General features: G+C 40.7%; 1 protein-coding gene across 1 annotated transcript in view; it reads right to left on the bottom strand.

The window, feature by feature from the left end:
* Positions 1–866: 866 nt before the first annotated feature.
* SEL1L3 (SEL1L family member 3) overlaps positions 867–25,242 on the bottom strand; it is a 70,150-nt gene continuing 45,774 nt past the window's right edge. The window contains exons 16-24 of the mRNA XM_050947433.1: positions 24,196–24,323; positions 22,312–22,395; positions 17,589–17,679; positions 17,399–17,483; positions 14,847–14,956; positions 13,417–13,544; positions 5,258–5,360; positions 5,091–5,163; positions 867–2,039 (exon numbers count right to left, since the gene is read on the bottom strand). Coding sequence (XP_050803390.1) covers positions 1,897–2,039; positions 5,091–5,163; positions 5,258–5,360; positions 13,417–13,544; positions 14,847–14,956; positions 17,399–17,483; positions 17,589–17,679; positions 22,312–22,395; positions 24,196–24,323 — 945 coding nt within the window. The 3' untranslated portion in view covers positions 867–1,896. The remainder of the gene's footprint in view (positions 2,040–5,090; positions 5,164–5,257; positions 5,361–13,416; positions 13,545–14,846; positions 14,957–17,398; positions 17,484–17,588; positions 17,680–22,311; positions 22,396–24,195; positions 24,324–25,242) is intronic.

Genomic DNA, 25,242 nt, shown 5'->3' with positions numbered 1-25,242 from the left:
CCCAGACCGTGGCCAGGACCTGGGCAGTGTGAGCACCACTGAAAATCAGCTTGCATGCCATCTTCAGCACGCTTGCATAGGTTGCCTACCCTTGATATATAATATTAGAATTCTGCCAAAAGTCCAAAGGTGTGTGCGTACTGTTTGTGATCAAATGTAGCATTGCAAAATTTTACACTTGAACACAGGCTCAATAGAAATGAGCAATTATTTGCAATGGATAAAAACAATACAATACACTAGGTGCCTGATTATAATTTACATTTTACATTTAATTAATGCTGACCTTATGGCCCCTTACGTTGCTAGAGCAGGGTAAAAGCTTCTTGTGATTCAGGCCCTAGGTAAATAGAACTAGATTGATCACATGGCTTTTCAACTATAAGTGTACTATTTTATAAACAAACAAGCAATTCTACCATTCTAGTTTTTATTACTGAAAATAACTAGACTTTGGTAAAAATAGTTCGTGCTAATAATGGATATTGTGATGATATTGCTGAACTGAACATTGGGGATGGCCCAAAAAAAGTGACACAAATTGGGTTTTTGACTAAATGAAAATTTTTGCTGACAGGATCTGCTTTTCTTGAAAATTTTCAGATTTTTTGGTCAAAGTCTGAAAATGTTTTGGCTTTCGTTTTTTTCAATGAAAAGTCAGGACTTTCCATGGGGGAAAACCCCATTTGCTGCTGAGCTTTTCTGAAAATGCTACAAATAGTGGAGCACTGCTTGATCACAGTTTGATGATGAGATTACCTGCACAGATTATATCCTCTAAAGCCAATTTGTGGATACAAGATTTGTGTAGAACTATCCTAACTGTAGCACAAGATAAAAAGACAAATAAGCCAGTTACCATACAGTTAGCAATAGAAAAATAATTTTATTTACTCTTGTAAATAAAGCAGTGCAAAGAGATTAGATTTAACCGACAGTAATGCATAAATGGATACAATTACCTATGACCTATACACACACCTGCTGAATACATACAGTCATTCCTTCCTACATCCACTCACTTTGTGCAGCTTTAAAATCAGACAGATGAGATCTATGCTTTGTATGATTACTTCCCGTATATCCTGTTATCCTGCCTGTCCTAACTAGCACTTTTATTATTTATTATCATTTGTATTACCGTAGCCTACTGGACCTCTAGACATGGAATCAAAGACCCCACAGCACTAATGGTGTATAAACATATTAATTAATGGAAATGACACCTGATCAGTAATTTAGTTCAAGGACAATTAAAGATATACTGTAAAACTGGAGAGAAATCCCTTCCTATGTTACCCATATAAGAATTTGAGAAGAAGCTGTTCACTGATTTACTGTGACACTGCCACTTTTTTTTGTATTTTTTGGTAAAGGGAGCTGCTCCCTATAATCAGTTGCTCTTGTGCACCTACCCGATACATTCAAAGCAAACAAAGACTGGCTGCCAAGCCTCCACGAACAGGGCTACAGGAAATTTAGCCTTGCGTCTAAATGTGGGCAAAGACTGTTTAGTCAAATATTAGATACCGTGGGTGAAATCTTAGCCGTATTGAAATCAACGGGAGTTTTGCCACTGACTTCAGCGGGGTCAGGATTTCACCTGTTTTTCTATTCCCATCAAAAACAAGACCATACAATGCATGCAGACGTATAATCTTATGAGATAATCAACATGTATTCTTGGTTTGGTTTTTTAAAAATTTCCTTCTGCCTTATATAATAGATAGATTAGATCACTGGGTTTGCCCAGGTCTAACTAAGAGCAGGATTTAGCCCATGGAGTACATAGTTAATACCATTCTATACAGTTGTGAACTCTTAGTATTGTAACTGCTCAAGACCATGCCATTCTAATGTTTGCTTTGGAATTCCGATCTTTCAGAGAATTACCCCTCAGCTGATCAAATGGGGATGCTGAGCTACATTGTTTGTAAGAGTAGATTCCTCTTGCTCTGTTGATCTAGTGTCATTCGTGTTTTCAGTGGAAGAATGTACATCTGGACATTGTTCTGGCTGTGGTGCCTGAGAATCATTGGCTGTAGAAAAAACACAAATACAGAATAAATATTGAAATGTAGAACTGTATATAAAGTATACACGTACCTATCTGGCTCCCTTACACACATCTAAATAAAACTACACAAAAGAAAAATCAAGCATTCAAAAATTAGGAAATGTCAAAATAATTATCCCAATGTAACTTTAACTGTGCCCCTTTGTGTGCATGCATTATGATGGTCCCTAAATTATATCAATTGCATCTGGTAATAAAGGACAGGGCTTTCAAAATCAAGTTTAGAATGTATGTGAACAATTTATATATGTTGTAAGTCTTATTTCTTAATAATCCAGTATATTTTATATTAATAAAGGAATATTTGTGATTATGAGAGATTATTTTCCAAAACGTAATTTATATCTAAACTGTTGATGGAGATTTTTCAAATCCTGCCTAGGATAGTATTGTACTTTCACTTAGGGCAGGGATTCTCAAACTGGGGTTCAGGACCCTTCAGGGGGTCACGAGGTCATTACATGGGGGGTTGTGAGCTGCTAGCCTCCACCCCAACACCCACTTTGCCTCCATCATTTATAATGGTGTTAAATGTATTAAAAAGTGTTTTTAATTTATAAGGGGGTTTGCACTCAGATGCTTGCTATACGAAAGGGGTCACCAGTACAAAATTTGAGAACCACTGATTTAGGGCTTGTCTACATTGTGCTGCAGTATGGCTGATGACATGGGGTGTGAACTGCAGGACACACCCAAGTATTGAGTACTAACTGCCTCGTGCGGACACTGCTAGTGCAAAGTAAAAGTTAGCTTTAGAGAGAGGACTACATTAATGGGAACTAGTATCTTTTAGTTTACACTAGCAGTGTCCACATAGGGTAGTTTGTGTGCAACATTTTGGTGTATTCTGCAATTCACAACCCCGCTGTCCACACTGTGGCACAGTGTAGACATAGCCTTAGTAACCGATTTTACTTTATTTGGTTACAGTAATAAGCCTGTCACCATACACCCATTCTACGAAGAGTAGATAACATTTTTAAGTTTGCAAGAAAATATAATATAATGGAAACTCTCTTTCCATAATTTTGTCCATATTTCTTCCATAGTTTGCTGATCAAAAACTGTCTTGTCCTTAGATACGTGCCTACCTTTGCTCTCTTTTTTTATTTGTGGCTGATCATGCTCTTCAGCTTTGTTGACCGATGATTTACTGTCTATTGCACATCAGGAGCACTTTCCCCCTAGACAATGTTTTTTTTGTCTGTAATATTCCTTTAAACTGAAAAAAAAATTCTAGGAGACTGAGGCCTGATATGTGGCCCCAACATTGATTCTCTACTTCCTCCCTGTCAGAAAAGAAAGCAATGGGCGGGATTTTCCACTCTGTTAGATCCATTTTGACCCACTCTTGCTCTTCTATGACTGACTGTGTACTGGTGTAAAGTATGAGCTTCCGCCCATTGGTGTAAGTCAGAGTTGCTCCCCAGTAACTATTACACTGGGACTGAGTGGCATGGGATGAGGCCCAACTGGCTCCACTGCCCATGCAGCTCAGTCAGGGTGCAGAATACAGCCCACTGAATCTGGTGGCAACAATCACCTGGAGTCATAAACTCATTAGTCTGATTATTCACAAGGTGATAGGTATAAGGACTATAAAAGAAAATGATCTATTCATTCAAGTTACTATCTCTTGAAGTTAATGCTATACTAGGAATCTTCATAATCACAGCCTTAACAACAGGTTTAAATTAGTCATCAGTGCCAGGTTTCATTCAGACTTCCGTAACTAATGTGATGGTCAAAGCATCAGAAAGGCTTAGCACAAATGGTAACAAAAAAAAAGTGGTAATAAGCATAACCTCTCCTGTGATACTAATTACTTCTCTGAACCTTTATTTCAAGGATAGATTAAAAATCTTCTTACTGCTGCTTAACCCAACTCTAGTTATATAAAAATATTTCACTAGAATAGGACACATGAAATTGACATTACTGAACTGTTTGTTCATTATTTTTTGTGTGTTTTATTCCCATTACTCTAGTTAACTGTACTTCAAGAAGAAGAAGGAGTACAGAGATGAGGAAAAGAAATGTGCGTGGGGCTGGAAGGAGTGATTTGTAGGATTCAGAGAGCTAAGTATGTATTACTTGGAGGAGTGATGACTACAAAGGGCCATGATAACAAATATCTGTGGGGTGTGAACATCAAGAAGGGAGAGGAATTACAAAATGAGGATCGTACACTGGGTATGATGAAGAGTATGAAAATTCAGAATGCATTAGGAGGAAAAAATTCCTAAACCAAAACTTTAGGCTGGATTTCAGGGAAAACAGTATAATAGTGAGGTGTATTGTGGAATACTCTCCCCAAGGAAGTGACAGAAGATAGATCACTTGGAGCATGTGAAAACTTGTTGGGGAAAAAAAACCACTCAAAGTATAGTGGGGATAATCCTGCACTGGCAGAGAGATGGGCTCTCTAATACTAGATCTTTTCCCATTTCTGTGACTATCATTCCAAACAAAAGGAAGCTGCAGTTTTCAAGCTACAATAATTATGTTAAAAACAGCCAAGGCCTTAGTAACAAAAGCCCTTAATTCACTTGTACATCTATTAATAGCTTTTTGGAGGATGAAAAGGTAAAAACAGTATCTTACTTAGGATGCTGAAATAAAGCAGAGTGCTACAATGCTCCTCCAATCAAATTGTGTTTGGTTAAAATTAGTGAAAGAATGGTGAAATGGTTCCTAGGGGGGAAATGGCAAATATCAATACACAGTTCCAAATTACTGATCTGGTGCAAAATTATTATTCTGTGCTTGAGGCCTGAGTCTGCACACCCTTACTCATGCTGATGCTTTGGAAGGCAATAGGACTACTTGCGTGAGTTAGATCTACTCCTGCAATTAAGAGACTGAATTTATAGGACATTACTTGCTTTAAATTATATATGAACTGCATGCTGGCACCAAATCTTGAAGTCTGTTATATCTTTAAAGTTCCCTATTTTATGTCTAGAATTATTTTTTTCTAGATTATTTCAGTCTGACCGTGGAAAATACTTACCAGACAGAGACTGAAAATATTGCACTGCAAATGCAATCAATATTGACACAAGAAAGGTTCCCATGAAGTAGATCTGCAATAAGTTTAGAAATGTGTGTTAGATCAATACAAAGGCAGGTCCCGGGCTCTAACTGTACTGATGAATGTGACAATGGAATAATACATACCAGAGTAGAATGCAAAATGTTATTCCAGAAAACTCTTAAGTAAAAATAAAGCAAAGCTAATGAGCATGGATTAATTAATTCTTGATTGCAATGACTCCAGCACCTATAAACAAAAATAAAAAGTGGTGTTGAATATTTTGTTTTGTACTTTTATAGCAATGGGACTACAGGAAGTAAGTGACTTATCCAAAGTCGCACAGCCACTCAGTAGCAAAGCTGGGAATAGAGCTTTCATTCCCTAACTGACAGGTCTATGCATTAACCACTATGTCATCCTTCCTCAAATATCTGTAAGGTGATTCTACAATGTTACAGATTACTGAGTGAACTTTCAGAACATACTGTACTTCACTTAGAGGATAGAATGGGAATTGCTTTATGTGATATCAAGAAAACTAGCTCTCTGTAAGTAAACGGAACAGATATAACTTTTACGTATCTGTAATTGGAGTTCTTAGAGATGGAATCTGCGTGGTCCTAACTCGCGGGACGCACCGGGGGGGTGCAGTTGAGTCGGTGGATCCTTTTTGTAGCAGAGCCCCTAAGAATGCTCATGAACCCCTCCCTACCTCTCTCTTCTGTGTGCCTGCAAATTCTGAAGGTGAGGCTAGGAGAGGGGGTGTGGCACTTCCTGCTGCCACAGTTCCTTCCAACCTTGCCTTCTCAAGTCAAAATTCCAATAGGATTCCCAGGAATGTGGGTGGGGAGTGCAGAGCCCTTCCCCACAAAACCTCCAGTTACAAGTAAGTAACCTCCATTTCTTCTTCAGGTATTTGCTGCACAGTCCCACTCACTTGATAGTTTGGCAAGCAGTACCCAATCATGAAAGGTGGGACTCAGAGTTCCAATTGAATAGGAATTATAGTACTGCTCCACCAAACAGATGTTAGGTCTAGGGAGAAGTTTTGTAAAAAGTATGTGTGGAGCTCCAAGTAGCAGCCCTATAGGGCTCTGCAACTGGGACATGTCTAAGGCAATTGATGGAGGTAGCAATTGCTCTGATAGTATGACCCAATCCAAAGAAGGGGTGGAATGAATGCTAGTTTATAGATTTCCTCAATGCCCCGTCTAACCCCACTAGATAAAGTCTGAAGACAGTGTGTGTCTTTTATGGCTGTCTGCATATGAAATAAAGAGACTGGAGGATTTCTGAAATTCCTCGACTCTAGTAATACAGTAAGCCAGAGCTCTTTTAGCATCTAACATATGCAACTTTGACTCCCCTATGAGAGCGTAAACCCTAGGGGAAAAAATTCTGATTAACGTGAAAGTCAGGTACCACCTTGGGAAGGAATCTAGGATTAGGGCAGAGGCCACCGTAGCCTTGTAGACGATACCTGATGTGCCATGTGGTGGTAGTTCACTCATTTACCTAGCTGAGGCTGTGGCTACTATGAAAGCAATTTTTATAGATAGATGGTAAAGACAGCAGTCTTCCACAGGCTCAAAGGGAAGTGTCATTAGCTGTTTAAGGAGTAAATTGAGATACCATGACGGTATTGGATCCTTTATTTGTGGATATATTTTGGCAAGTATGACCCAGGGATCTCTGGGTATCCACAGGCAGAGGGCACAGCAGGGCATAGGGCTAAATGGATCCCCTGGATCTGGTCTCTACATAATAGTACATCAAAGGGTCTCGCATAAGGTCTCTACTGAAAGCCTGTGTCACACGGATATCATATCCATTGGAAAATGTATGGGTGCATAATGTGTAATGTGTTATGTATATATACACTGAAGATATATACACAAACTTAAGGTTTGTGAGTTGGGATTGGGGAGCAAGAGGGGATAAAACAAGTTTCTTTCAAGCAGAAGATGCTCTAGATGGCTGGCTGTATGTAAATTGAATATTGGATACTTCACAATGGATGCCTATTTGCAGACTGAGTAAAATACTAATTAAGAGACTGCAAAGTCCCCAGAGGAGTTTCTCTGGAAAAACAACCAGCAGGAGATACACTGTTTGCAGTGAAGAAAATGGATTGTTTGAACTATTTTGGGGTTGCACAGGTACACCTTAACCTAAAGGACAAGTTGCCAGTGTGTTTGTTTTATGAACAGAGCATCACAGCCGGTCTGGCTGTTTAACCCTGGGGGTGAGTCTTTGAGTGAGCCAACATTTATGGGGCAGGTTGTCCTGTTAATTAAGTTTAGGTTCTAGAAAGCATGTTACAACTTTATTTTATAGGTAAAGATTCATTTCCATTAAGTCTACTTGCTTCTTCTTGAAGCTCTATTATTTGTTAAATAAACTTTTACCCGATTTCACTATAACCATATCTAAGTGCTGTAAATTGAGGTGAGCAGTGATCCTGAGATGTAATTGGTAAGCTGAGGTATACTGTTTCTTTGGGAATAGTAGATCTGTGAATTCTGTGAGGGTCCATGGACAGAACAATCCAGGGGTATGACCCTTGCCAGGCACAGACAAGGCTTCCTCGCACTAAAGGCAGGTGGTGGTGAGGTGCCTTACAACCCCGGGTACACCCAGGAAGCATCACAACAAATTCCTTCATAAATCTTCTAACTGTATTATGTGCAACCCTGCAAGGTGAGGATCTCATCTATATATTTCTTTAATGACAATTCATGAAGTTCTGTTACATCTCTGTTCAGCTGATCTACCAGGCAGTTGTCCTTGCCTGCTAGGTGTAGAGCTATGGGATAAAAGTTGTGCTGGATACAGCAATCCCATAATGCAACTGCTTCTTTGCAGAATTGGGAAGTGTGAGACCCTCCCTATTTGTTGATATAATCCAGTGTCATTGTGTTGTCTGTGACAATTGCATTACCTGTTCTGGCTGTGAGGCAGACATAATTTGAGAGCCCAATGGATTGCTCTCATTTCCAGGTTTTCCTGAGAACTCCAATGACCTTGAACTGTCTATTTGCGAAATGCACTTCCCATCCCTGTTAGTGGCATCTGAGGTGACTGTTTCAGATAGGACTGGAGAGTTGAAAGCTACCCCTCTCAGAACATTGTAATGTTGAGTCCACCATGTCAAGGACATCAGTATCTTACTTGAAATGGTCAACTTCATGCACATGCCATCTGTGCTTGGTCCATAATTAACATCTGCCAAAGCTGCAGACTTTTCATCCTGAGCCAAGCATAAGTTTTGACATAAGTGGCTAAACCCATGAAGCCTAGAAAGAACATGCCTCTAAGTGGGATCTTGATGAAGCCCCTCTGTAGTGGATTGATGCTTCAGGCATCTTTCTTCTAATAGAAAGGCTTTGCCCTCCAGGGAACTGAGACCTGCTCCTATAAAAGAAAACCTTTGTGTAAGTGGCAGAAGAGATTTTTTTCTTGTTTACCATGAGTCCTAACCTTTTGAAGAGGGATTGTGCGTAAAGTTTGCAACCATGGAAAGGTACTTTGTAAATACCCACGGGACAGTAGCTGGGTAAGATTTAGTACTGGAAGTGGTCTTGTCTAACCAGGAAATGAAGATATTTTTGATGCCTGTATCTGATACAGATATGGAAGTACGTCTTTCAGATTGAGAGCTGTAAGTCAATCTAAGGTGGTCAGGAACGCTATGACAGATGCTTGTGTCAACATGAGGAAATTGATTTTTTGATAAAGGAGACAGGTCTTCCATAGATCTAACGTTGCACAAAGTCCTCAGTCTGTCTCTGGTACCAGAAAATATCTGGAGTAGGAACCTTGTCCTTTGAATTCCCTTGGCAGCTCCTCTGTGGCTCTTGATTCCAACAAGGAATGATTCTCTGATCTTAACGTACTCTTGTGAGAGGGTCCCTGAATTGGGATAGAAGTGGCATGCCGGCAGGGAAGAGGAAAGGAATCGAATCAAATGGCATAACCACTCAATAATATCTCCAGAATTCATTTGGGATGTGATGGAATTGTGAGCACTGACATAATAGAAAAGTCGGGAAAGTTGGCAGGGTTGGAAGGAGGTTACAGGTTGGTCTGAAGTTTCTGATCATCATGTCAAACTCAAGGTCTGATGTTTGAATTTGATGTTGCAACTGATGGTTGTTTTCCCTTCATTTGGGGCTTAAAAGGCTTTCTCTTCTGTGACTGAGTAGAAGAAGGCTGTTGATGCTGAAAATGACATCTTTCTGATGACAATAAGATGATCCACAATAAGATGATGAAGCAGGGGGATAGAATTTTCTATGGTACCTGAAGACAGGTCTCAAACTCCTCTTCCTCTGAGCTAGGTAGACACCTAAAGGTCTTGCAGTAGACCTCATGTCCTTCATCTTCTCCAGTATCTCCTTGGCCTTATTACTGAATAATCACAAGACCTCTGAAGAGAAGATCTTCTACCTTCGATTTGGTTTCAGGTTGGAGAAAGAAGATCTGAGCCAAGCGTGTCAGCATAGTATGATAGCTGAAGCAACCATTCTCATTGCTGAAGCTACAAAATGAAAAGAAGCTCTAAGCATATTTAGTCATTGCCTTCCCCTGTGTTTCCAAGGTGTTGGACAGATTCCTTAGCTCTTTGGGGAGTGTTTTGGCAAACATGAACATCTTTTCCCATAACTGATATTGATAATTTAACATTACTGCCTGGTAACTTGCTACTCTAATTCCGAGCTATGCAGATGAAAATACCTATCAGCTGCTTCCATCTTCTTTTACTCCCTGTCAGAAGATGTGGAATGTGATTGCCCTCTTCGGGATCTTTGTTCCAACCCTGCCACCACTAAAGACTTAGGGGTAAGGTGTGCATGAAAGAATGAAAGCTTGTAGAGCAATAGATATAATTTGTCAGCTTTTTTCAATATAGCCTGACAAAGTGAAGGAGTAGACCAACTGTCTTCGCAGGCTGCAATAGCTTATCTAATATTGGACAGATAATCTTATTTTAAAACAGGATTGAGGCTTCCAGTGTGACCGATGGAATTGCAGTGCCATTGCCATTCTGTCCACAAGTCGTGGAACTGTAAAGCATCATCAGAGGGATTGGAAACTGAAGCAACTCCAATATTTTCATCCAGGAAAGATTCATCATCAAGTTCTGGCTCCAACTCTTGATAGTCCACCTGAGCTGTAGGCTCCTCCTCTTCTTCTGAAAGAGTATCAGAAATTACAGTAGGAGAATGAACCTTGAAAACAGGAGAAGTCAACTGATCTGGGAATCTCGGAGATGAGGAGTAAGACATTTTGTGACCCCTCGTCGGAGAGGGGTTCTGACAAGAATTCAAAACATTCCTATACTATCTACGTCAAGGCCAGTAGGGCCACCTAGCCTACAGTGGTATCTGCCAATCATGCCACTAACTAAACTCAGGCTGCATGTCATATTTAGGAGGACATGTTTTCTAGATACCAAACCTAGAAGTGTGTTCTTTCTCATGAGCATGGAAACTGGGAGGTATGTTGGTATACCTAACATGAGATGATCCTTCCTCAGACTCTGGATACAACCTCAGATCCAATTGGATCAGACACAGATTACTAGAGAAACTACAGGACGGACGTGTAAAACTGAGAAGGGGAAACAAATGTATTGGTAGAGCTACAGGGTGTGCTGGGGGAGAAAGGGAGGTGTCTTATATTATCTGTGAGAATTCATCCAGTCTCCTCCTTTTCTCTCTCTGGGAGATCTGAGGATTATAACTAGTGGGAGCTTTCCTACTATCCCCCTTAGGGGAAGAAATCAATTTTGTCCATTGTAGATCTGCCAACAGATCTGATTTCGCATTTTATGGTGCTCTTGTGATATCACTGTAGAGACTGGGGTTAGTTTGAATGGGTGATGTAGAAACAACTGTTGGCTCTGGAATGATCTTCAGGTCTGATGTGAACTTCAGGAGTGGTGGATGACTCTGAAGCAGGGATCTATCCTGAGCTAAAATCTATCTTAGTCTTTGATTTACGACCCAATGTTCTCTGATTTGGATCTGATGGATACAAGAAGTGTCCTGAACGTGGTTTGGCCCTACTAATGGGAACCTTCTTGTCTCTCACAGTTTTTCTCGGAACCAAAATAGAAGGATCTGAAGGCTTTTCCTGTGGTTTAGCTCTACTTTTGGAGACTGGCACTGATGAAGTCTGAGTGTGTTGAGATCGGATCCAATCATCTGCGAACTTACTGCACTGAGGTCTTGGATCCTGATCCTAGGGCAGATACTGGAAATTTTTGAATAGTGCTCTTCATCTTCTTAGTCCCTGATGGGCCAGGAGCTGACACTGGCCTTTTCAACTTAGATACAGACTGTTTAGATAAGTTGTATCTGGGAGGCTTTGCAGCCAGAGCTTCTTGCAGCAATAAGGCTTGCAGCCTGTTCTAGTGCTCCTTCTAAGTTCTTGGGTAAATGTTCTGCAGATGGAGCACCTTGAAGGAGAGTGCCTTCTCTGAGGCATGCCATGCATCTGGTATGGGCATCTGACACCAGGAAGACTGCTGGACAAGACAGGCATCTTTTGAAGCTAGGTCTCTTAGCTTTCAGAACCACCATGGAACTTATAGTCAGAACCGAAGGCTTAACTAACTATCCTAAGAATAGTATCGGGGGTAGCCGTGTTAGTCTGGATCTGTAAAAGCAGTGAAGAGTCCTGTGGCACCTTATAGACTAACAGACGTATTGGAGCATGAGCTTTCGTGGGTGAATACCCACTTCGTCGGATCCATGCACCCATGAAAGCTCATGCTCCAATATGTCTGTTAGTCTATAAGGTGACACAGGACTCTTCGCTGCTTTCATCCTAAGAATAAAAATCTAACCACTAACACTGACACTACACTAAGCTAAGGCACTGAGTTGTTTTAGAGAGAAGAATCCAGGTTGAATGGAACTGGAGAGGTTCACATTTGTCCGCTGCTGCAGCTGGAAATAACTGAGGGAGCACCGCACCCCCCTTTTCTATAGCCCTGTCATAAACAGATAGCTAAGGGTTAATGTCTCTTTCACCTGTAAAGGGTTAACAAACAGTGACCTGCAACACCTGACCAGAGGACCAATCAGGAGACAAGATACTTTCAAATCTGGGTTGAGGGAAGCCTTTGTTTGTAGTTTTGGGGTTTTGCTTTGTTCTCTCTAGGCTCTGAGAGTGACCACACATACCTGCAGGCTCTCTAATCTTCTGTTCCAATTTTGTAAGTACAAAAGTAGAAAGACAGTTTAGTCTTTTTAATTGTTTTTCTGTATTTGCAACTGTGTATCTGGCTGGTAGAGTTTTACTGTGTATTTGGGTGAAAGTATTCTAAATTGTATTTCTGCTGGAGAAAGCTTTCTTTCTATTGTCTATAAGCTGAAAAACCCTGTATATTTACCATCTTGATTACAGAGACAAGTTTTATGTTTTTTCTTCTTTTATTAAAGTTTTCCTCTTTTTTAGAATCTAGTTAATTTTTTGGTTATCTTTTGTAAGACTCCAGGGAAGGGAGTCTGCACTCACCAGGGAATTGGTGGGAGAAAGGAAAGGGAGAAGCGAAGAAAAACCTGCTCTCTGTGTTTATCTCTGTATCTCTCTCCGGGGAAGAAAGGAGAGGGGAAGGGAAATGGTTTATTCCCCTTTGTTGTGAGACTCAGGGAATCTGGGTCTTGGGGGTCCCCAGGGAAGGGTTTGGGGAGACCAGAGTCTATCAGGCGCTCTACCTAAGTCTTGAGTGGCAGCCTATCAGATCTAAGCTGGTAATTAAGCTTAGGAAAATTCACGCTAGTACCCATTTTTGGACGCTAAGGTTCAGATTTGGGAATTATACTATGACAAGCCCTGCCCTCAGAATGTTCAGGAACACAGAGGAGAGGAGCAGGAGGGGCATGTGTGCGTGCTAACAAGCACTGCTACGAGAAGGTTCCACTGTCTGAGCTGCATACACTAGTGCATCGCGTGAGTGGGAATATGCAAAGGACACTTGAAGAAAAGCCAGAATTTCCAAAGTGAAAGCAGACATGTCAGCATGTCATAGCAAAACGAGCAGAAATAAATGGAAGCGTTCCTAATTCAGTACTCTATATTATTTCTCATATTTGCAGTTAAAAGCCTATCTTCGGCATTTTACAAATGGAACAGGTACAAATTGCTAGAGCCTAGTTTGGCAGTAAAATTTAAAGCTCCAATGTGGGATCAGAGTACTCAACTAGTCCCAGTGATATATGCAACAAGTAATAATGTGAGTAAAGATAAGAATTCTAGCTCTTGGTACTGAAAGATGAATATATAAACTCACCTTTGATAAAGCTCCTGAAGGATGGAAATATTATTAGACCGGAGAGTCCTGTTAATCTCTAAGTGATCTAAAATGTAGGGAGGAATGGAATTACCCTCTTCCATGAGAAGGGCCAAATTAAAGAATCCCTAAAATACATAAAAGATACTATTATATAGAAGAAAATACATGAATCTAAGGTCTGATCCTGCTACACTGAGCTCAATGAAAGTTTTATCACTGACTTCAGTGGGAGATAGATTGGGCTACTGATCGGCATGTCAATAATTACAATTTTTTTTACCTTTTTTATTTTAATACCATATGGTTCTGTGATCTTCACTGAATAAATGTGAGCACCTTATTTCATTTCCCCAAGATATGCTCATGTGAACGATACATTTACAAGAGCATCAGAAACAAGAAAACATTCCCCAGACTAATTCTAGTTCATCTTAGCGTAACGTTGAGAGCCATTTTCTCAAACTAGCTCACCAAGGGTCTAAGCTTTTCGTCCCTAGATCCTGTACAAATACAGCAACAACTGAAGAGTGCATCACCACGTCTTATACAAAGACTGAAAGCAGTAATGGACCATGTTCTGTTCCCAATTAGTCCACTCCCACGTAACCCTATTGAATTCAATGGACGTTGCAATTGTGCATTTGAGAGGAGAATTTAGCTCAAAATGGCTTGGGCTCTGATCCTGCAACTGCATCTGCTTGGGCAGACCTCTGACTTCAGTAGGGCACTCCAGAGATACAAGGGTCTGTCTGTGTGGATGCAGTTGCAGGATGGAGCTTTGAAGTGTCTTTCCCATTTAAAATTGAAGACGCTTGTTTCTCTTTGCTTTCCATTTTAGCTGCTGTTGCAGACACTGGCAGCTTTTTGTTTAAAGATCCTCGGGGCGTGTCCCAACTCTGGTAACTGCTCAAATCACATGCGATAATTTTTCTGGTGTCCGTGAGAGTTCCATATGCCTAGCGACAGCAGAACACTGAAGAACATCTGCTATGGAGATCTGAGAAAAAAATGCTGCCCAGTGTTAAACTACTCATGTCTTTGGTACAATGTCTTGGAATATCTTGGCATTATGAGAGCACATATGCTGAAGTTTTTTGTTGTTCATGGGAACATACTGGGCCAAGTTCATCCCAGGAGTAACGCTTGGCTTTAAGGGAAGTGCACTGCTATTATTAACTTGTATTACAGTAGCACCGAAAAGAGTAACAATAAACTAGACTCTTCACCTTTAGCCCTGAAAACATTCCCCAGGCTAATTTTAGTTCATCTTAGTGTGAAATAGCAAACTCGTGACTCAGATCATACTTTAAAATAAATGATATATTTATATCAGTAGGTGTGTTCACTGCATGTGTGTATCTTGATTATTTATAGCTTGTTCTTAGAACTGGTATTTCAAGAAGGTATTTTTATAACTGTGAAGATACCTGTGAATCTCCCTCTAATGCAGCTTGTGCATACATCTGCACTGACAGCTCAAGGTCTTTAGAGTGGTTCTGGTAACCATAGTAATAGAAGTCTCCCATCTTCAAGTAAGCTGTGGAAGGTAACAGTAGCAGGGCATTAACAAATATTTGTATAGAGAGAGATGAACTATTAATATTTTGAAGAATTTACTGAATTTTCCATTCAGAGCATTGTGTTATGGATAATCATAGTTTCTCTCTGCTTAACATTGTGACCCTCTTTCTATGCCAAGCCCACCAACCTCGGAAAAAACACATTCTGAATGAAATTTCTCATTGTTCTTCTTGGTTCAATGCTCTTAGGAGGACATTTCAGGTTAATCAGGCAAGGCATTTTGAAGACATGAGTTTAATTAAAAATGGGTTTTCCTACGCTTTAAAAAATTTCTAAGAAGACTGTGCAGCATAATCTCTACCACAAAACTAACAATAACCTCCAAACCCCTCTGATCTAGAAACTTCAAATTGTTTTATTCATTCGGCTTCATTAAAACTACTGGTGTCTAATAGTCTTTTGGGGGAAACACTGGGCTTAGTGGAGTTGTTAGCCCTGATCATGTGAACTGGCTTCAAACACTTGTGTTCTGTTTAGATGCTTCTTCTGTATCCATCACTGTGGTAGATGGAAACCTCTCCAAACTACAGAGCTGTGTTGTGCCTATGGAGAGAATTTCTCTAGGTTAGTTGTTCAAATCCTCCCCAAACACAGAGGAACTGAATGGCTAGAATATCTTAGCACAGAGCCAAGTGATGCCTGGGATGGCTTTTAAGGACTCCTATCTATGATATAGAATGGTGATGAAATGTTCCAGGAGAGGAAATTTGGTCCAAGTGTTTGTGAACATCCTGTAACGTGATCATTACAGTAGCCCATGCTGCAGAGTTTATAGCCCCCCCTCCCCCGCCCGGAGCCCGTGAGGCAGATTTTATGAGCTCTAGCATTCAGCTCTTGCAGAGTTTATAAATTTTCTGTGGGCTCAATCCCACTGCAGTCTATGGGAATTTTGCCACTGACTTCAATCAGTGCAAGATTGAGCCCTTTATTACTTACAAACAAAAACTTTTTTTTTTAACATTCATTCCAAAAGAGGCATGAAATCGTGACTCCATTTAAGTCAAGAGATGTTTTGCAATTAATTTCACCCCAGAAGTCTGATGAACTTGAGATGCTTCTCTGGCATAAGACTGCACTCGCGAAGTCTGTAAGTTCTGTGAGCCAAATCACAGGATGTTACACACTCCATTAGAAAAACCTGTGGTGTTTGCAAGTTCCAATGGGTGAATCACTCTGGACTGAGTTGGGTACAGGTACCAACTGTGTGGTACTGGATTCAAATATTATGTTGTTTTTCTGTTTCATTGAATAGCTTGCATTATTATTATACTACACTTATAACAACAAAACATTGTCTCAGAATGAAATATAGCAATTGTATCAGTGTTTTTAAATACAGGATAAAATTTTCAAAAGCTTCTAACTGACTTAGGAGACTAAGCTTCATTGAAAGTCATAGATTGATTTTAAGTCTAGAAGCAACCAACAGCTCATCTATTCTGACCTCCTGCATAACACAGGCCATAGAATTTCTCCTAGTTACCCTGTACTGAGCCCAATAACTTGTGTTTTACTAAAGCATAACTTCCAGAAAGGCATCGAGTCTTGATTTAAAGACCTCAAAAGACGAAGAATCCACCACTCTCCTAGGTAGTTTGTTCCAGTGGTCAGTCACCCTCACTATTACAAATGTTTCTTATTTCTGATTTGAATTTGTCTGACTTTTAACTTCCAGCCATTGGTTCTTGTTATGCCTTTCTCTTCTAGATTAAAAAGTCCTTTAGTACCCATATATTCTCCCTGTGAAAGTACTTATACACCATAATTAAGTCAGCTCTTGATCTTCTTTTTGATAAGCTACACAGACTAAGCTCTTTAAGTGTCTCACTGTAAAGTACTTTCATTAAGGGCATTTTTTCCAGCATGTGAATCAGTGACTTAGTCACTTCTGAAAATAAGATTTATGCTCTTAAGTCACTCAGGTGCTTTTGAAAATGTTATTCACTAACCTAAAAAAAAAAAAAAAAAGGAAATTATCTGACAAACTGCATTAAGATACAGGTAAGCCTGCAAAGAGATTTATATTTCTACTACTGAAATTCCTGTTGGAACACTGCATTTATAAAAGAAAAAGGTGTGAATGGCAGGAGTTTCTAATTTAAAGTTTCCTTTCTGAAAAGGCTACTCTGCATATTTCTGGGGGACCAGTCCTGGGTCTGGTGGTCCAAGAACCAAGGAAGGGCAAAGGTAGCTTACAATCATTTTGCTGTCCACACTCAAGTTGTGTAAAGTGCAAAAAGCTAGACCCCCCCATAATCCATCCCCTTTCTTTCCTTAATTTGCTCATTAGCACAAAAATTTCACACTGTATACACAGTTGTTACATTCTCATTGTAACTAATGATTAAAACTGAAATCCTATTAATATCTGAAATAATAAAAAGTTTGCTATACATACCAAATGAGGGAGCATTGATCTGAGATATGGAGAAATTATAATATCGCCAAACACAATTAGTAGCTAAGTATCTTCTTGCTAGTTCCTGGAAAGAAAAAGAGTAGATCTATTTATATCACAGGAAAGTTATTAGTATTACAGTATCACTAATGATTTAAAAGGCCCATGTATTATGAATAAATTTACTTACTGGTCTCTCTTCACAGATATGTGCTACGTTTGTCTGTGACACTTCAATCCCAGCCTCTGCTGCTAAAACATAATACAGAAGAGCTTCATGCCTAAAACAGAGGACAGAAATTTAAAAAAAACCCTGAAATCATCAGGATTTAGCTAAAGTTAGAACAACCAAATAAATTCTGAAACATTCATTTGCCAATCAGAATTTGTGAGGAAGGTTTAGACAGAAATGATTGGATATTCTATGCAACAGCTACATCTACTGGCCACATTTGGTATAACAGAATAGAATTTGGTCTAGTGTGGTTTAAGCATCTTCTCTTCTGCTTTGAGGTAGAATCAGCTCCATGTAAGGTTCTATTCTTTTAAAGTGCGCCTGCAAGAATGTTTGGTGTGTAAGGCTGGATTATGACACTAAGTGAGATGGAGTGGCCTGTTTCAAGACATAATAACCCTTCTATAAATAACGTATTTAATGAGCTTCATCTCCGCAACCTGAAACAAACAAAAACACTCCGCAGACACATACACCACCATCATCACAACATGGACCTAACATTACATTTGCCAAATTTCACTTCTGCTTGTATGATCCATCCCTTTTTCCTACATTTTGTCTATCTAGCTTGTAAACTCTTTGTTTGTGTATGATGTACACATATCAGCATCTAGCACAATGGCACCTCAGTCCTGGCTGTGGCTTCCAGGTACTATTGCAATACAACTAATAAAAGTCAGTGTCACATTTTCAATAACTGGCAGTCTACTGGTGACTGATCCTGAGGGCAGCTCCTGTTTCTTCTTCTCCTTCATTCATGAAGGCCAAGCCCTACTCAAGAAATCATGAGACTGGCTTTAAAAATGGGGGGTGAATTTTGCTTGCTTTCTGGTTTTAGAGCCTCTAGGAGTCACATTTCCAAGCTGTTCTCTGCAACCATGAAGGCTAGAAACAGGTTTGTGGTCTTTTAAATGCAAATTAAGTTTCTCACATAATTGCATGACTTCAGAGGCTTAAGCAAAGAGACCTAAAATAATAAAATAATAACAATATCCTGATATTATCTAGTGTTCTTCATCAGCAGGTCTCAAAAGTGCCTTACAAAGGAGGTCAGTATCATTATCCCCATTTACAGATGGGCAAACTGAGGCACAGATGAAAAAGTGAGTGTTGGCAGCGCTGTATATCAGCCGCACCATGCAAATAAACAGGCTTTGCTCCTGTTTTCCTGCTGCTTCTATAGGATTTTAAAGCATCCTTTTCAGTGAAGAGTCTAAAATCTTGTAGAAACAGCAGGGACAAAGAGAGTCAGCACCAAATGACTAGTCAGCTCTCTGTGCTCAACCCGCACGTATTTTGAGGATTACCAGTGGCCACTGGATCAGTCAGAGACCTCTAGCATATGCAAAACATGGACGTGAAGATTGGGACCCAATGTGTCTAGGAGCAAGCTGTAACAAACTCCCCGAGCTCTGCGGCAATGTCAGCACTAAATTCTGCAACAAACTGAAGTTTCCACCTCTGTGTGAGATGAATGGAGAAAAATTCAAAACCAGAGGGTTTTAATATGAGCTAAAGATGAGAACGATCAACACATCGAACAATGCAAGACTTCCATAACTAACACCAGTCTTTGCAAACGACTGTCTAAACATTCTGTGCTGTCTCAAATCTAAATGTATAGTGGTGGGAAATCAAAAGCCAGGTGGCCCTCCTGCAGAAACCAGCTCACAACTCCTAGTTGTTGAGGGACTGACATCATAGCATCCCATTCTCAGCTATCTGCCTGGAACTCCCATTGATTTCAGTGGGAATGGCCTAGGGGTAATTGAGGATAGAATTGGGTGAACCAGGCCTATTTCACACAGGCATCTTTTCTAGCACCCTGTAAAATAACGGGACTAAAATAGGGCACTGTTTAAAATAAACAATTAGGGCTTATTAAAATTTTGCACATTAGAAAGTGCCACATAAAACTAAACTGGAGAGTGCTTTCAATTCGCAGAACGCAGAGGTCAAGTCGTCTGATTTGCATGAACCCGCATCAGAAAGATAACCCCCCATATTTTAGGATATAAACCTTCTTTTAGGACTAACCACTGCTAGGGGCAGGATACTACATGGACCACTGGCCTCATCCAGTATGACACTCCTTACGCTCTGCTGCCTGCATGCAGAAACTACGATGCTGATGCTTGCAAATGAGGATGCGTGCAGAACTGGAGCACAAACTCAGAGCCTGCATCGAGACTCCATTGGCTGGCTTGTTGGACACTGTAACCGATTAAATTTTGGGGGAAACGTAACCAAAGCTCTTCATAATGAAGAACATAGCTAAGGTCACAGCATGTGTTTCTGTGTTTTGGAAGATGCTTTGCTATCAGTGTCAGCTTGTTGTACCAATGCCTGGCACAGAATAATGTGTAAAACAATGTGCCTAGGATTAGAGACACCAAGGTGTACAGTGCTGCGCATGACAAGGAGCATCTCAGCTCAGCAGTATGTGTTTGTCTTCCCTGCAGCCCACTGTAAGTTCTGGGTGCCTCCAGGCTTAGGTCTCTAGAGGAAATTGTAGATAAACTAAAAAAAATAGCGCTAACTGAAAACACACACGATGAAGAGAGAATGAAATATGATGTGACAGTTTTGGCTGTTTGGTTTTTCATCAGATTACTTCTCACAAAGACCTAGAAAGGCCCCAGGGCAAAAGCAACTATTTTGCCACCATTGTGCAGATGCAGCATGAATGTTGTTTTGTAAACTCCAGAATGACCTCCCAAAATTCCAGCTCATCAGAGCTACATGAATATTTTGGAAATAATGTGCCAGACAAATTCACATGGACTGATTAAAAAAGTGTCTAATATGAAATCACAAAATTATACAACAGAAAGAAAGTGGAATAAAAAGAAGGCAAAATATTGTTTTGGGAGAAGAAGAGAATGTTACAGTTCAATGCCACAGGAAGTGCCACAAAATCCACCTGGAAACCATAAGGGAAACGTGGGCTACTGACAAAAAGTTAAATATCATGGGATAAAAAATGTAATATGAGAAGAAATTTGCCGCAGGGAGAATTGAAGGAAACCTGCACAAGCAGGTGGCAACCAGCAGGTGCATTAAAATGACTGATAACAATGAACTATCTGCTACTATAAATGAACAAGATGTGAGGTATAATTCTCAAAAGCACCTAAGTTACTTGGGAGCCTAAGTCTCATAGAGATTCCAGGAGACTTAGGTTCCTGAGTGGCTAAGTCACTTTTGATATTTTCAAAAGCAGCTAAGTATGTCCTGACTTTTTGATTCCAGGCTTTTTGTGACAGGCATTGGGTTGTCCTATGTTTTTACAGTGCCTTGCACAATGGGATCCCAATTCTGATTGCTTTACCCATTGTAAAGCCCTGAAGGGCTTGAAACAGCCCAGGAGAGGGCTGTGGCTGGGGCAAGAAGCCTGGGCTGATTGGGGAAAGTAGGCTCAGCTGTGGCCATGCCCCAATCAGGCCCAGCAGGCCCCCATAAGAGGCAGTGAGCCAAAGGCCCAGTCAGTCTCTCTCTGCCAGCAGGAAGCTACAGACAGAGTACCTGAGTAGAGCAGGGCTGGGGAAAGGCAGAGGAGCTGGGGAGCTCCAGCCTGGAAAGCCCCAGGCTATGGATTAGCATAAGGCCAACTGGTACTGGGGGTTGCAGGGGGCAGCCCAGGGGTAGGCAAAGGCAGCAGGTCCAAACCCCTTTGCCTATGATGAGTGGCTGACAGTGCAGTCTGCCCCAGTGAATGGGGGCTAGATGGAGATTGGGCAGTAGCCAAAAGTGGGGGTAGTGGGTTGGGAGTTCCCTGGGGAGGGGAGTCCCAGATTGGTGGGTTTCTGCCAGGGGGCAGCACCCCAGTTAAAGGGGCACCGGGTCCAGGGAGGGACAGGGGGGCCAGAGGATAGGTGGATCACTGGCCTGCAGAGGGTGCTCTAGAGCTGGAATGAGCTAATTCCCTGACAGACCAGTAGGAGGTGCTGCAGGGGTGAGTCCGCTCATCTACACCCCTTTAATATAATACTAAGTTTTAATAGTGTTTTGTGGGAACTGTTTTGACATCAATCTGTCTGTCTGCACGTGTATGTACACAGCACGTGTTAGACATCTAAATCTCCATTTATAGATCCATTTCACTGATTCCAGCAGTGCTGTTGAAAGCCTAGTCCAGTGTTTGAGGGAGACTGGGTCATGGATGAGAACTAAGTGGCTGAAGCTCAATCCAGAAAAGATTGAGGTGATAGTGGCAATTTGGAGGAAGCAAACAGATGATATGGCAAGGCTAATATCTGCCCCTTTGAAAGAGATTGTTCACCCACCATTTGTGACTTTGGGTGTTGTGTTGGATTCCTATCTGCTGTTGGATGACCACATAACAGCTAAATAAATGAAGGAGACCAGGTTTGAAAAAAAGCTACCCATAATTGTGTTTTGTCTACAGTTCAGTGAAAGACAACTTTTCTGTATAGTCCTGGTTTTGGTGTGTTTCATTTCAGTATTTATTCTCATGTCTGGGAGACTTCCTGGGTGAAATCCCAGCTCCATTAAAGTAAACAGAAGTTTTGCTATTGACTTCAAGAGGTCATAATTTCACCCTGGGTGTATGTTGGGGAGATGTTACACTGTTTTACCACAAAAAGTTTATAAAAATAAATCACAGACATGACATAACGAATTAATTTTCAGAGACAATGCAGATCAAACTTACCAGGACAATTCCAAATAGGCATTGAGAGCTTTTCTGATTACATGTCCCAAGTAGCCATTTTTTTCTGCAATATGTTTTGCCCAGCTGTAAAAGAAGAAACATGACAATAAATGAACATTTCACACACCATAGTCCAGTGCTATTCATATTGGGACCAATAGGACTTTTTTCATTGACTTAAGCAGGTGCAGGATCAGCCTCTTTGTCATTAAAGGCATACATTTCTATCCTGTATTTAGCCCCTGATGCAGTAGTAATGTTGAAATGTCCTAAGGTAATATTTTATTTCTGTAACATTTTTAATGGAAATTTTGGTACAGCATCAAAACAAAACTCCAGGTCAAATTCAACAAACCAAAAAGTGGCAATGTATACACTGGTTATGAATTGGACTCTATGCAGGTGTAGGTGGCAAAGTAGCCTAACTTCTACTAATTCATAGATTTTTAAGGGCAAAAGGGGTCATTAGATTACAGTGGTTCTCAACCTTTCCAGACTACTGTACCCCTTTGACGAGTCTGATTTGTCTTGTGTACCTTCACTTAAAGACTACTTGCTTACAAAATCAGACAAATACAAATGTCGCACCACACTATTACTGAAAAATAGCTTACTTTCTCATTTGTACCATATCATTATAAAATAAATTGACTGGAATATAAATATTGCACTTACATTTCAGTGTATAGTATACAGAGCAGTATAAACCAGTCATTGTCTGTATGAAATTTTAGTTTGTATTGACTTCGCTAGTGCTTTTTATGTAGCCTGTTGTGAAACTAGGTAATATCCAGATGAGTTGATGTACCCCCTGGAAGACTTCTGCATACCCCTAGGGATATACATACCCCTGGTTGAGAACCACTGCACTAGAACATCTAGTCTGACCTCCTGTATATCACAGGCCATAGAATTTCACCCAGTAAGTCCTGCATCAAGACCACAGCTTCTGGTTGAACTAATGCAGCAGTTCTCAAACTGTGAGCTGCCAGGACTGGCGTTAGATTTGCTGGGGCCCAGGGCCAAAGCCCAAGCCTGAGCCCCACTGCCTGGGGCTGAAGCCTAAGCCTGAGGACTTCAACCCTTGGTGGTGGGGCTCAAGGCTACAGGCCCCCAGCCTGGAGCTAAAGCCCCTGGGCTATGGCTTTGGCCCCTCCTACCCATGGTGGTGGAGCTTGGACTTTGGCTCTGGCCGCCCTGCCCAGGACAGGCTCAGGCTTCGATCTCCCCTCTTAGGGTCATGTTGTAATTTTTGTTGTCAGAAAGGAGTTGCGGTGCAATGAAGTTTGAAAACCCCTGAACTTGTGCACATCTTTGCATGGAATTCCCATTAGTATCCATGGAAGTTCCCTGCAAAGATTTAGGACAGCATATGGTCCTATAGTTTTGCTGATAAAATTACTTCTGCTTTTTGGAGAAAAATGATGCAATTGCTCTAGGTGCTAAGAAACTACAAGGCCTCAGTGGTATTGGAAAATGCAGGTCCCACCTCTTGTTACAAAGCTGTGAATTAGATATCCTTTAACAAACCAGTAGACATGGATTTCACGTGAATAGTTTCATCAACCAAAACACTTTCTGGGATAATGGGCAGCAACAACTTGAGTTTCAGATATGTGAAGCACCTGCAATTCTACGAGGTAGCTGCAGGTGCTCAGCATCTCTGAAAATGAAGGCTTAACTATTTCCTAAACATTAAGATATGCGCATTCAAGTGGAGCAAGTATTATTGCAATGGAACAGTTTCTCAAGAAGAAAGATGCAAATTTTTTAGACTGAAGAATTGAGAACCTGCCATAATTGAAATGATTATTTTTCATGATCTGAATCATCATTGGTTTAAATAATAAGATTTTCCTTATAAAAAAGGGTTTCATTCCTTACATTACAGCTTTTTCTGGATCTCTAGCAAAGTTTTCCATATTTCCTGTGATGTAATACAGAGAACATCGTATGGTCCCTTCTACGTGTCCACCTTGGGCAGCTTTATAGAAGTACTTGGCAGCTAGTGTCTGCAAAGAAACAAGATAAAAATGGCAACCTCCTTGGGAATTACTATTTTGCTGTATTTGCTTCTTTTAAACAATAGATAGATAGATAAATAATGGCAGCCTGGCTAATGAAACCGGTCAGTTTAATCACTTTCTGTGCTGATGGGTGAAATGAGTTTCTTTCTTCTACCACCTTACTAGGTTAGGTTGGAAGTTCTTTAAAGCTGAAACTGTGGTAGCATGTTTATCAGGTATGAATATATAAAATGTACAACTGGCTTCTGGTGCCATACAGTGTGGCTTTGTTGACACTAGGGTGACCAGACGTGAAAAATCGGGATAGAGTGGGGGATAATAGGCGCCTATATAAGACAAAGCAACAAATATTGGGACTATCCTTATAAAATCGGGACATCTGGTCACCCTAGTTGACACTGACAAAAATGGACCAGTAAGTCACCGTCAGTGATAGCAGCAGTGGAAGCTGGAGTGTAGAGAGAGGGTACAGGCATTTTAACCTCCAGGCTATCGAAGCCTACATTCACTGTTAGTGGTAAAAACAACACAGTCCTGTCTACACGACAGCTTCCAGTGTTGTTACAAAAGTGGTGAATTAGAGGAGCTGTTTTTGCCAGTGTCACAGCCTGCTGGAACAAAGCTTGTTCTCTAACATCTGAGAAATCATTTGCGTGATTGGCAAGAACAGAGCGTCCAATCCTGGAGACTTTAGTGTGTGGGTAGTCCCAGTGACTTTCATGAACTACACACGAGCATGGGCTCCGGGATCAGGCCCATAATTTCGCAAGCATATGAAGCTAGTTTGTATAAGGCAATACAGTCTCAGCAGGGCAGAACAGAACCGCAGAAGGAGGGGGAACTGAGAGAGTATCCAGTTCTCATAATCAGTAAGCTTTATACAGTAGTTGTAATAAAGCAACAG

The sequence above is a fragment of the Gopherus flavomarginatus genome, chromosome 3 (assembly GCF_025201925.1).
Source record: "Gopherus flavomarginatus isolate rGopFla2 chromosome 3, rGopFla2.mat.asm, whole genome shotgun sequence".
Lineage (NCBI taxonomy): Eukaryota > Metazoa > Chordata > Testudines > Testudinidae > Gopherus > Gopherus flavomarginatus.
This window is presented reverse-complemented; position numbering and strand designations above follow the sequence as displayed.